At 33.9% G+C, this 13,927-nt stretch overlaps 1 protein-coding gene across 1 annotated transcript in view; it reads right to left on the bottom strand.

The window, feature by feature from the left end:
- Positions 1 to 422: 422 nt before the first annotated feature.
- The window catches only part of LOC149794718 (uncharacterized), a 53,073-nt gene continuing 39,568 nt past the window's right edge, over positions 423 to 13,927 (bottom strand). Inside the window, exons 2-3 of the mRNA XM_089963960.1 lie at positions 2,584 to 2,903; positions 423 to 1,545 (exon numbers count right to left, since the gene is read on the bottom strand). Of these exons, the coding sequence (XP_089820086.1) occupies positions 1,267 to 1,545; positions 2,584 to 2,903 (599 nt within the window). The 3' untranslated portion in view covers positions 423 to 1,266. The remainder of the gene's footprint in view (positions 1,546 to 2,583; positions 2,904 to 13,927) is intronic.

Raw genomic sequence — 13,927 nt, 5'->3', positions numbered from 1 at the left:
TACGATCTTGCTGATAAGATCTCCACTCTATACCTACAATATGTACGAGCCTGCTCTTAAGGCCTCCACTCTATACCTAAAATATGTACGATCTTGATGATAAGATCTTCGCTCTATACCTAACATATGTACGATCCTGCTCTTAAGGTCTCCACTCTATACCTAAAATCTGTACGATCATGCTGTTAAAGTCTCCACTCTATACCTAAAATCTGTACGATCATGCTGTTAAAGTCTCCACTCTATACCTAAAACCTGTACGATCCTGCTAGTAAGGTCTCCACTTGAATACTTAACATTTGTACAACTCTAGCTAAATATTCCTGTTCCTATTCTCTCGATGACATGCGATTAATTTCTGTCAGACTTTAACTTCCGTTCATTTAAATCGTTAAGAAGAGAATGGTGTATATATATCGTTTTTCTTCCGAATTTTTTGTCAAATTATTAAATGCATGTATTTATCAGGAAATTTAGTTTTAGTTTTTTGTTTGATGATATAATGTGCTTGTGCAATAGGTACCATCATCCGTGTCTACTCTGTGTGTGTGTGTGTGTGTGACTACAGGGGAATTTTATATGTCTCTATAGTCGTATGGCATAATGAATAAATGTGTATCTGTATGTTATTTCAATTATACGGCTAGCACATTCCTCTCTCAATAAATAAACACTATGTCAAGCAATCAATTACGGCATTTTCCAAGTCAACAAACTGATATTTCACTGGAGTTAATTACAATACACATTTTCGTACCGCGTAGATAACATTATAACGAAGAAATCTGAGCAATTTTCAAATACAGACAAAGCAGGTTCAAATACAATAACGTGCATATACTTCTTTTTTTTCTCTGCGTTCTTTTGCCGTAGGTTAGAAGGGGAATAATGTCACCACTGACATATTATGTGCGAATATACAGAACACACAACAGAACATAAACAGTATCGCATGTATACCGTAAGAAATCTGCTACTTCACAATCATTTATATATACTGCTATCCAATTCGTTCGGGCGTAGAAAAAAATAAAATATGGTTCCTCCTAATAAATAAAGTACGTGAAAAACTTAAGTATTTTCACTCGTGCCTTCAGAACCATTAGTATATATACCGAGTTTTCTGTTATTCACTCGTGCCTTCACCACCACTAGTATCTATACCGAGTTTTCTGTTATTCACTCGTTCCAAGCAAATATTCTATCTGTAATAACACCTTCAACGTAATTATTGTATCGTCGTGTATTGTGCCATGTTTAAATGCGTTACTGATTTGACTCAAATAACCCTATGAAGTTGCTAAACATAAAACAGTTTGTTATTTTCATTGATAGAAAACCAAATAAAATGAAGATAATTTGAATCGTTAAGTCTTGGACATGTCTATGTCCGCTGTTGTCAGTATTACACGCATATGTCTGACAGCAGGAAATACATGTCAGTTTGGTTAGCCCAAAGTCTGATGGATGACAACCGTACCAGCAAGTGTCGGTACATCCCCTGGAAATGCTGATGGTACGCTCTCTATAGCTTGTCCTCTCCACCTGGTTTATTTAAAAAAAAGAAAACATAAAGTTGACTTTTTTGCTACTTAAAAGTTTTTATCACGATGTCATAATCAATATATGTCATAATCAATATAATATAATATGTTAAAGAAAATCATGGATGCCATATATAAATTACAAGTCACACGGAAAAATAACAGTCTTTCAAGATGCACTGAATCATATGCATTCATAAGTATTATCAAGTGGATATTCACACACACACACACACACACACACACACACACACACACATATTTTAAAAACAAAATGTTTCATACACTAATTTATAGTTTCCAATCCAATGTTGCCGCGGATGGGTTGGGGGCCTCCACCAGTGTCGTCTTGTTTGCATTTAAACCAAATGAAAATTGGTTAACTAACATCGCTGCCTGGGCGAGTCATCAGACAACAGGAGATATGTTGTTTACCATTTCGATAATCTCCGAGTAATTCAGCAGATTTCCGCAACTTTGTGTGCACGTCACTTTGAATCCATGCATATAAGCTTTGCAAAGCTTACCCCATGATTTTGTTATTTTTTTTTACATAGAATTATTAAAACTAGACATTGTAAATATTGGATGCAAACGACACATTTCTTACTTTCTATGAACTTGTTGTCCCACCCTTCACTGAAAATGGATTTTTCGAAGAATTGGAATAGGACAATGAACTGGCAGGTTCTTTATAATAAAAGCTGTTGTTTTATTTGAAAAGCAAGCAATGCGACAGTGTTAGGGTCACCCCCACCCCACAGCCGTAGGCAACAGTTGGATTAGAAATTATACTTGGATAAATGAAAATACAGTTTTGTGCATTTGTTATATCCGTAATGTTTTCGTTTTTAAACTCGTCTTGTTGTTTGTTGTGTTAGGTACAAACTCCTGGAAGAGTGGGCGAATTACGTATTATGATGTAGTATTATACGGGCACCAATGCTTTAAATTAGACAAGAAAGTTACACTCCAGACAGATTATTGTTGCAAATCTAAAGTATGTGCGTAGAAAACGTATGAAAATGTTTAAAATTACCGTACAGTACTTTTCTTCCTTGAGACATTCTCTTAGAGACACTGTATTGGGATAGGCCTGACAATCTGTGTATGGCGTCCATTCCAAATTAAATGACTCAGAACAATCATAACAAGCTAGACTAATGTTGTTATTTGATATGGTGGTGCTGGTGATAGAGGTGACGACACTGGTATCACTGGAAGTTTGAGATGCGTTGCCTTGGGAAAGTGTGAATGATGCACTGCTAATGGTTGAACTGGGATTTTGAGTTGTCTCCCATGAAAGTGCATATGTCGTCGTGTCTTCAATTTCTGTCGTTGGTATGGTTGATGCAATCCCTGAAAATACGATGTACAAATATATTAAATTGCAGTAGGGCAATAAATAAATTCTCGAATCGTACAAAGACTAATGGAACGATAGCAATTTCGGAAAGACACTTTCGTCTCTCATTTCTGTAAAATTAAAGGAATGGCGATAGTAATCATTATAAAAATGTCTTATATTTTATCACAGTTCGATCAGTTAACAAGACAAAATAATCAAAATATGATTGTGTCTTGTATATTTCATTTGTATTGTTGTTCGTTGTATTTTTTTTCTCCAGGATTATATGGCATGTATAACTTATTTTAGACTTGACCTTTGTCCAAAATCAAGTTCGTTGTCTACCTGACCAGTAACATTTAATTTTGTAATACACAGCTAATATTTTCTCTGAGAATGTGGGTTTAATATTAAGATCATTATCAATAGAGGTAAATATATTTGGGTCGGGATTCCCCATTGACAGATATGTTGTACCTGATGTTTAACACATTCTTTGTTATAATTCTAGTAACTTATTGGATCTTTTACTACTTAGGACTTTCTAGAAAAGAACGTCGGACCTACATCCTGATTCTACTTTTGTGTCTTGGGTTTTTTAATAATCTTTTATGCTTGAGAAATTATTAATTCTTGCGATAACATCAGAAGCAGAACAATGTGTAAATGTTGTGTTCAGGTTTTTATTTGGATGGAATTATTTGTTCAAATTATTATTCTCTAGAACTGCAAATTTCTTAATAATATTCTTGAACAGAAACGTTCATTTGGTATTATAGTGAATTCAGACAGGGCAACTTGGATTATATTATTGTGATTAATTGGAAGACTGTCAGCACTTTATCACCCTTCAGACTACTGGTTCATTACTACATTCAAGACTATAGGCTTATCGACACCTTCACTACTGCATCTTATTTCGAGCAAAAATGGTATTTAATTAGAACTTTATTCATTAGAACTTCTTGATACTATTTGAGATAAATTTCACAATACTCTAAGTTCTTTTTAAATTCTCATTTTGTATTCCAGGGAAATCAATACAAGTAGTTTTACAAACGTTGTTGATTTTTGCTCTTTTTCTTACTTACTTTAAAGAAGATAGAATCGTAATACTTGTCAAAGTTTGAGAAGCTGTCACCCTCACTCTTTTGAAACTAATAATACCAGCAACTAATTCATGACGCAGGTATATAAACTACACTTGAAGGCAATAATGCACTCGCTCTTTACACGCCATCCCACATTCGTTTGAAAAATATCGATATTACATATTTCTGACATAAATGGACTAATCAATGACAACTGTTTTGTTGCTTAACTCTTTCTAACCGTTTTCAAAGAGGTAATATAAATAAATGTAAAATGTGAAATATAAGCCAAAGCAGTGTTGTAACAGTATCAAGGCATTAGTGGCAAATATAATTCACCCAGGTCATACATACATGATCTTTTAAACTGATCATTTTAAAGCAGCGTGACTGAATGAATAAACCGAATGCAATGTTGTAGCGTCTCAACGTGAACATAATAAGCTAAAGTGTTCAGTAATTGTTAACTTGTTACAAACATGAATATGTTAGACACAACATAATACATATTTGCAGGTTTTGAAAATTGGTCAATCTTCCTATGTGTAATAATGCTTTTTCTGTTACAGTGGAGGTAAAGTAGTATAAAATACTCTTTACAGTGGAGGTAAAGTAGTATGAAAATACTCTTTACAGTGGAGGTAAAGTAGTATAAAATACTCTTTACAGTGGAGGTAAAGTAGTATGAAAATACTCTTTACAGTGGAGGTAAAGTAGTATAAAATACTCTTTACAGTGGAGGTAAAGTTGTGTACAATACTCTTTTTACATTGAGGGCTCATCTTCATCTTCCAATTAAGTGCTTGGCCCATATGGAGACATAGTCGCATAGCTGTGAACTATGCACATATGTAAAGGAAGGCTTTTTATACAAGTTAAAAACAGGTTAAAATAAAACATGATGTACATGCGTAGACATGGGGTCTGCATGTAGACCTTAGAAGATTTCAACTGAAGGCGCTATAAATGTTGTCGCTGACAAGTAGTTCCAAAGACGAATGCCAGCAGGTAGGCAACCAAGAACAAATGGCTTTAAGGCGGAGTCTTACCAAATGAATTTTGTTTCTATGACTCAGCATCAATGCATTTTGACAATACAAAGTTAAAAGATGAAATATATACGACACATTTAACTGAATCACAACTTGCTGTCAGTAAATAATGATAGGTAACAGTCGTAATTATGTATGCCATAACAAAATAGACATAAAGAAGGAAAGAACGCCCACCCTTCACAGCTTTTTAATGTGACGTCACGTAGTTTAAACAAAATATTATTTTCGAAAACTTTCCCGATAGGCCACTCACAACTAAATCGACAGTCTATTTTGATGTAATTTCCTTCTAACTGAGTAAAACCAAGTTAATGGGGAAGTGTAGTTATCACAATTTCCGTTAGATTAGTGCTTCGGTAGGGCTTTGCGTCGTTCCAATTAAATTACTTATTTCAGCATGAACATATACAATTCATTAACGCTGCAGAGGACAGTTTTTATGCACAAATTGAATGTCTCATACACCTGCCTAATATGAAAATTCATTTTATAAAAAAAATACACGAGTGAGAAAAATGTCTACATTTTTGGATACGTATAATAAAGTAAAACAAACGTGTCATTCACTTGACCTGACAAGTCCTTGGAATTTCATATCATAAAAGGTTTATGCACCCGTACCCCGAATATAAAAATGCATTTCTCTCAAATCCGTACCGCTTCGGTGATATAAGTAGTTAGAGCTTCCGCTTCAGATGTGGGAGGTAACAGGCTCGAACCTTGGCCGAGCCATACCAAAGACGATAAAAATGGTACTAGCAACTGCCTCGCTTGGCGCTCAACAACAAGAGGTTAATGTTAGGACTGGTCGGCTTAGTGTTATAATGTCAGTTGATAGAACCTGATGCTACATGTCTGAGGCATGATGCTTCAGTGCTAGACATCACTACAAACTGCCACACTGCAAACGTCGTAACGATATGACTGAAAATGTTTTCAAGCTACATTAAACATATAAATCACACTCTTACACACTTTCACGTCCGAAGGCCATTTTTGACAGCATGTACTGATCACAGTGATAATTTTTCAGAAACATTGTATATTTAATAGCGTGATGCATTTCAAAACAGTTGTCATCGACGCAGTGTTTCAGATGTTCAACTTGCCTTGAACCCACATGTCTAATGATAAGAATATCAAGCTCTGCTTGCGAACCGACTATTGCTATTTCACTGACTACCGACTATTGGTATTTCACTGACTACCGACTATTGCTATTTCACTGACTACCGACTATTGCTATTTCACTGACTACAACACACTGTTAAGTGACTATGGAAGGTGTACATGCTTCACATCAATTTTAATAGAAGACACGCAACACCTAAGGGAATATGACAATAACACAACTACGCGCAGAACTTGACTATATATAATTTTTCAGGTAAAAGAGTGTTGACAATGACTTCATGCTAATTATTATGGAACAAATGTAATTTTTATAACTAAACTCATATTTTCCGATGCTAGTGTTATCCAGTTTGATTGTTTTACATATTTTAGGCAGTCATCGGAAAAAACAGATATAGTGAAAACATTTCATTGTGCCGATATAGACTCATCTTGTTTGGTTACAAACCATTTCCGTGGAATTGAATGATGACAGAGTTCTTTGTCACTAGTAACTATTTAAAGGGCAACATTCATGGAATCCAACAAGCGAACTCAAAGGTTGTTGGATAATTCAAGAAGGATTTCAATGGTAAGCTATTCGGATAGCTTTGCTGGATTTAGGGCAAAATCTTACTCATTCAAGACTGTGAAAGAAAGTATAGCAAATGAATACTGTATTATGTGATCAAACTTAGAGAAATTTGAAACTTAACGAAATTGTTTCTTTAAACATAGAAACAATTTTCAATAGATAAACTTGCTCAGGCCATACAAAAACGGTATGCAGGTTGCCACAAATAATAATGTTCCGCATGACGATAAAGTGTCGCCAAAACTAGTACTGTTGTATTGTATTTGCATAACGATAAAGTGTCGCCAAAACTAGTACTGTTGTATTGTCTTTATTGTCTTTGCATGACTATAAAGTACCGCCAAAACTAGTACTGTTGTATTGTCTTTGCATGACTATACAGTGCCGCCAAAACTAGTACTGTTGTAATGTCTTTGCATGACTATAAAGTGCCGCCAAAACTAGTACTGTTGTATTGTCTTTGCATGACGATAAAGTGTCGCCAAAACTAGTACTGTTGTATTGTCTTTGCATGACTATAAAGTGCCGCCAAAACTAGTACTGTTGTAATGTCTTTGCATGACTATAAAGTGCCGCCAAAACTAGTACTGTTGTATTGTATTTGCATGACGATAAAGTGTCGCCAAAACTAGTACTGTTGTATTGTCTTTGCATGACTATAAAGTGCCGCCAAAACTAGTACTGTTGTATTGTCTTTGCATGACTATAAAGTGCCGCCAAAACTAGTACTGTTGTATTGTCTTTGCATGACTATAAAGTGACGCCAAAAACTAGTACTGTTGTATTGTCTTTGCATGACTATACAGTGTCTCCAAAACTAACACTGTTGTATGACTATAAAGTTATCTTTGTTGACAACTTCAGAATTACATAATACGAACCTTGTATGGAAGGAACTCTAGTCTCATGATCAGTGTTTATTTTGTTCGGATTAATATTATATACAATTTCTCTTTACACAACTTCTGTGATGCGATCATTCTGATGTAAGTAGATTCCATTAATTATTTCCTTTCTACAGAACACATAAATCAAAAGTGTCTTTCCGATTTCTCTAAAATCTTGCATCACAGAGTTGTTAAACACTCAACCCAATCATGGTATTTCAAAATGTCAACTATTCGAACCTAACCTGGTCATGGTCTGATATTTAAATTATAACGACGTAATCAAAAACGTATTTGAATTACGCCTTTAAAGATTTCAAACAATATTTTCCCACAGTTGATGACTGGACACAAAATTATGTTATGGACTTCTTCCGTATACATTGAAGAGAACTGATCTAAGTTTATTGTTTTCAATCTATATTTTACCACACACAAAATAAGTATCGACCTTATGAGCATGGACGTTTTGTCTGTTTATCTAACAAATTAATACATTATTCCACTTAGACTAATTTAAGTTCATGCGACCTGTTATCGTTTATACTTCTTAAATTAAGTCGGATGTAATCAATTTCGGCGAGAAATTGACAATACTGACGTCATTAATGTGTGTGTTTCTTTCCATCAAAGAAGTGCTTAGTTGGCTTCTATAAATTGCTTCACCAATTGAAAACCCAAGAAAGAAACCATGTATGTCAGCAATAAAAAGAAAGATTTCCGTGGGACGATTATCCAACATATTTGTTTACATGGGTATAAATCGAAGCATCAATTTACATAAACAACACTTTATTACTCTAACGAACAAATGAAATACACTGAACTAAATAATTTAAATGTTAACGATGTCTTTACTGTACTTTAGTGTATATTATCTGACTGGAAAAGCGCACATGCTAATAGACTGCATGGAACAGTCCATCAGTGAGATTATGTCCAGCAAGGACAACAAGCAGACGGAGAGAAAAATGTAAATGTACACAAAATGCATATTCATTTTATTGCTAAATTATATGTTTTAAACAATAAGAAAACCAATCTGTTTTAGAAACGACAAAAGCTAGATACACGAAAGAAGCGAACACGTTCTTGAGTTAATGTGAGCGAAGAGAACACGTTTTTGCGTTAAACAGATTTTTATAGAAGTAGTTCGCCACATGACCCTTTACAAATTTTTTTTTGTTGGTTTTTTTTGTTGTTTTTTTTTTTTTTTTTTTTTTTTCGGTGAGGGTAGTCCATTAGAGGCAAACAACCAATATTTTGCTTGCTAATCTCTATGTGTATAATTATAGCATCATAAGTTCTATTAGGATCCAATAACTTGAACAGAGTTACTTTTCGTAAATGCTGACCAATGAAATTGTTTATGTTGAAAATTAATGTTGCATGAAATGAAATCAATATGAAATGCAATGTAATAGTGCAGGACTCAAACACATATGTCAAGCTGCGATTGTGACAACTGTGGTTTTATTTATTTGATTCATGAAGAAATACAACTGCATTTTTTAAAGCACTCAAACGGTCTTATTAGATGTCTATAAACAAATACAAACATTGCGTTCACTCAATGTTTCTGTATATTTCCAACTATTGAATTATAACAATATACAGCTGTTGTATGCAAGGTATACTGTGTAGGTACTTCCCTGAGCTACTAAAACTTTGAGATTATGTTTTGAACATTCCGATTCAATATTGTTCCTTTTTTCATCGTTTGTAAGAGTGTATAATGCTGGCGACGTTGTTTTTCTGTTGCTTGTGTGTTTTTTTTTAAAATTAAATTATTATTTTGTGGTCTGGGGGTCCTTGTTTCTTTCATTTACGTGGCAGGGGTGATGATTTGCAATATCGTAATCATTTCCCCATAATACAATGTATGATGTACCAACTCCGTTATCAATTGGGTTTGAAAAGTTTATTTTTCTCATATTGAATTTGTACAGTAAAGCAGGTTTTCATTTAACAAAACAAACATTTTGAAACTGTGGACATGCCAACAATCAAAATATGCAATATTTTCTTAAATATTTCGATTTTCGGTGTTGCGGATTTTCTATTTTACTGCATTCTTTATCTACTTGCTTATGTAGAACACTGCAATTATCATTATATATTCCTCATAACTTATGGAGTACTCTGCAATTATCATTATATATTCCTCATAACTTATGGAGTACTCTGCAATTATCATTATATATTCCTCATAACTTATGGAGTACTCTGCAACTATCATTATATATTCCTCATAACTTATGGAGTACTCTGCAATTATCATTATATATTCCTCATAACTTATGGAGTACTCTGCAATTATCATTATATATTCCTCATAACTTATGGAGTACTCTGCAATTATCATTATATATTCCTCATAACTTATTTCATTATGGAGTATAAGCTTAATCGCTGTATACTTAACACTAATTACTTATAGCACATTTTTACAATTTCGTTCCGATTAAATTTTTTATATATTCTATTTTTCTTGAAACGATTTTTAAAAGAAACCCTAGTAATGTTGCACGAAATCGACAAAAAGCCAGATGAATTATAAATCCTCTATTTCAGCAACTCCTAAGCTAGCAGGAACTTTAACTTGATGCAGTTGCAATACTAGCCTCTATGCAGTTAATAACATTTAATCGCGATAATGATTCTTTTTTCCAACATTTTCATCAATTGAAAATTGGGGGGGGGGGTTGCAATTCCGCCGTTGTTTGTATTTAGGAGGTTACATCGGATGTAGACGTGATGAAGCACTAAACAGTGGTACACGTTATATTTTTCTTACAATTAGATGTACGAAATGAACATTTTAGACTTGCATAAGCCTGCATTATCGAAGATTTGTCTTCCTGTGTGGTTGATCTTGTAACTGTTGATGAAAGCTTTGGCTCAGGCACCAATTTTAATACCTGTGTCTAATTTTTGGTTCATGTTGAATTTCACTAATTTTCTATTTCTCTTTGATTTGTTTTCAGCATTAAAATGTAATTGTGTAATTGCCAATGTCCTCTAGTATTTACACTCTTTATTTTTTGGAATGAATATTTTGTCAAAGAATATCCTTAGTACTATGAGATAATCTGATGTAAAGTGACTCAAACAAGTCTGAATAATTAATTGTGTGTGTGTATTTGTGTGTGATTTTGATTTTTAGCTTAGCTTTAACAAGTTTGGTCATATCGCTGCGATGTCTGCAGAGTGACAGTTTATAGAGAGGTCTAGCATTGGGGTATCATGGCACATACATGTAGCACGATGTCCCACCCAGACAAATTATCCTAACACCAGGCCGACCAGTCCTAACACTAACCTTTTAATGCTGATCGCCAAGCGAGGCAGCTGCGAGTGACATTTTTATAAGTCATTTATTATTCGAACGGGGTTCGAACCCGTGAACTTCGTATCCGAGGCAGCCGCTCTAACCACTTAGAGCTAAGGGAGGTAATCAACTGCATAACATCTTATATGCATATACTAGTCGGTGAGTCTAATTTAATATTGAGTGTTCTCTAAAAAAAATCATGTACGAGTTGAATTTATGCTACATGTTAAATATTATATTCCTTGTTTCGCTTGTACTTTACTGCTGTAACATTTAATTTCTCCCACCAACTTGTCGTGCAATATATATGATTTTTTAAAAAATCTTTAACTGCTTCATTTTGAGGTTGTTTATCATTTAAAACATCTTTTAAAAACATTATTAGTTAACAGCATTTTAAAAGTCATTAATCACAATACAACAATTACACTCCCACCTATCAAGTCATTAAATTTGTTAGAATAAGTATTTTCTTCTTTATTTTCTAGTCCGTATCTTTGCTCAAATTTTTTTTTTCATTCGTTAACGTTTCTGTTTTGCTCGATTTAAATTTTTAAGAACTTTTCTCAAGTTTAACTATACTTGGATAGTTCTACTTTTCTGACATTACCGTTTCTGGCGATTTAAGTTCTTATATTTGCTCTTCGTTTTTACTCTTACCATCCTCTATTAGTTTTTAAACACAATTAACAGTCAACGTTAACAACAAAGCTTATAGTGTTCGATCAGTTATAATTTATCAAACGTGTCGGATGCTAAAATATATATCATGCTTTTATGTTCCTTTTTTCTACTTTTCCGATCCTGAACACACAAAAAACGTTGTTACGCATTTGACGCACGTTAGTGAAAACATAAGATAACTAAAATAAACTCCATAAACATGAATAGAAAAACTTAATTAAAAAAATGGTGATTTTTAAATCAGTTTGCCTTGCCTTTTTTCTATGTATTTTTGTTGCAATAAAACCTATCAATATCTCTGGATGTTGAATTGATAAGATAAAACCTCGCTTAAGTATTTACATCCGTTTGTTAATAAGCAATCCTCTTTTAAATATGCTAGTAATTCATTTAAATTATTACTTGCAAGAAATGTACTCATTAAAGATGTCCATGTTTACTGCGTATGGCATTTATTTTCGGCTTTCTATGATATAGCATTTCAAAAAATTCGTATATTTTCTTGTTTGATTTCTTCTTCTATTTGTTCGCATTCATTTTGTCCAAAGCCATTTAAATTAAATATTCACTCATTTTTTCTTTGTTCCATTTCCTATATTAATTTTACTTCCTGCTTACCTTCTTTTTAACGTAATATCTTGCTCAGCTCCTCCTTTGGTCTATCACCTGCGAAATCCAATTCTCATTCAAGATGTTTCTTATCAATGTAATTAGAGTCTATCGACAACGATGAGTCTGAATACCTTCGTTGATTCTGAATAGGCAGACGACGTTACTAGTCTGAAGAGTTAATGTCAAGTTTTGAAAATGCTAATTTAATTTCGTAAAAATACTGGATCCCGAGGTGGCCGAGTGGTCTATAGATCTAGCCTTTACCAATTACAGCCATCTCACCTCACTTTCTGAAGGTTCGAGTCTCGGGCATTTTATTCAACTTATAAATTGCATTTTCAGGATCTTGTAACTTACCATAATTAAGGACATTTCACACATCACATAATACTGCCACAAGGCATATTGTACAAACAAGATCAATATAGGCATAAGTAACTTACTGTCATCCACAACATCAATTTTAATGAACCATTTTATTCGGAAAATCATACACTATCATACAAAAATGAGAAAGGAAGTCCAAATGTTCATGTTAGTCTGTAGGTCTGTCCTATAGTTTCGTATTTTGTACAGTGTTTGAGTTTACTACTAGCTCATCTTAAGGTCTGTCCTATAGTTTCGTATTTTGTACAGTGTTTGAGTTTAAAAGAAAAAGAGTTTTGCTGGTTATCTTTTATACAGCCTGTGCATACTTCATATGTGCATTTCTCTACTAGCTCATCTTTCTTATTTGAAGGTACGTTTGAAAAAATAGCCTATGATATTTCTTTACATTTAGTAATTAACTTATGGCACTCTATAAAGCTAGTATTGTTTGCTCTGGCAAATATTAATTTTCCCCATTTTTGTCGCTGCTAAAATGATTCTAGTTCGGATCAGGGTGGTTCAACATATACCACACCTTGGACTATATGGACCAAACATTTAAAGTTCGTGGGTCATACATGATTTATGTTATAGTATTTATACTATAATTATAGGTTTTGTATGAGCGCGGGACACAAAACATGACACGCGGGCATGTGACAACTCTGCCTTTGATTTGGGATGTTTTCCTAGTACTACATGTAATGAAATTTAAGCTTCAGTATAAAATCATAGGGCAGAGATATCCAAGCATTCCCTCCACTGTGAATTACTGTAAATGCACATAAATACATCCTATGCCAGTCATGGTTTAATATGTAGAACCACAGTATAAAGAATGATGTTACTTATGACATTTGTATGATTTTGACAATTAACGAATGCAGACCGGGTTTGAGACAATAACACAAGTTTCACACTTATGAACAATTAGATATCACAGACAACCTAGATCTCCTTTCGCACCTGCGTTCCGAGATTTTTATATGAAAGATACCGAGGGGAAGGTTAACGGACAATATCATTTAGCTAGACGAGTCCCATGGTTGGGTTTTATATAAGAGTTCTAGGTAAACAGTCAGCATTAAAATCTAGTCACTACATCACTTAGAACAAAATATAATAAACATTTACACTGACAATTATATAGTTTGTTGGCTTCAGAGGCGGCGTTAGGAGTACGCGGGGTCTAGAGCCGACCATGACCGCGCGGAGCCAGAGTATCGGTATCTGGATTATTATGCTACTGCAAACAATGATTATGTCTAGACTAGATCAACTTTCGCGATTTTGGC

The sequence above is a fragment of the Sinohyriopsis cumingii genome, chromosome 7 (genome assembly GCF_028554795.1).
Source record: "Sinohyriopsis cumingii isolate HCF-2022 chromosome 7, ASM2855479v2, whole genome shotgun sequence".
Lineage (NCBI taxonomy): Eukaryota > Metazoa > Mollusca > Bivalvia > Unionida > Unionidae > Sinohyriopsis > Sinohyriopsis cumingii.
The sequence above is the reverse complement of the archived record's forward strand: the minus strand, read 5'-3'. Positions and strand labels throughout refer to the sequence as shown.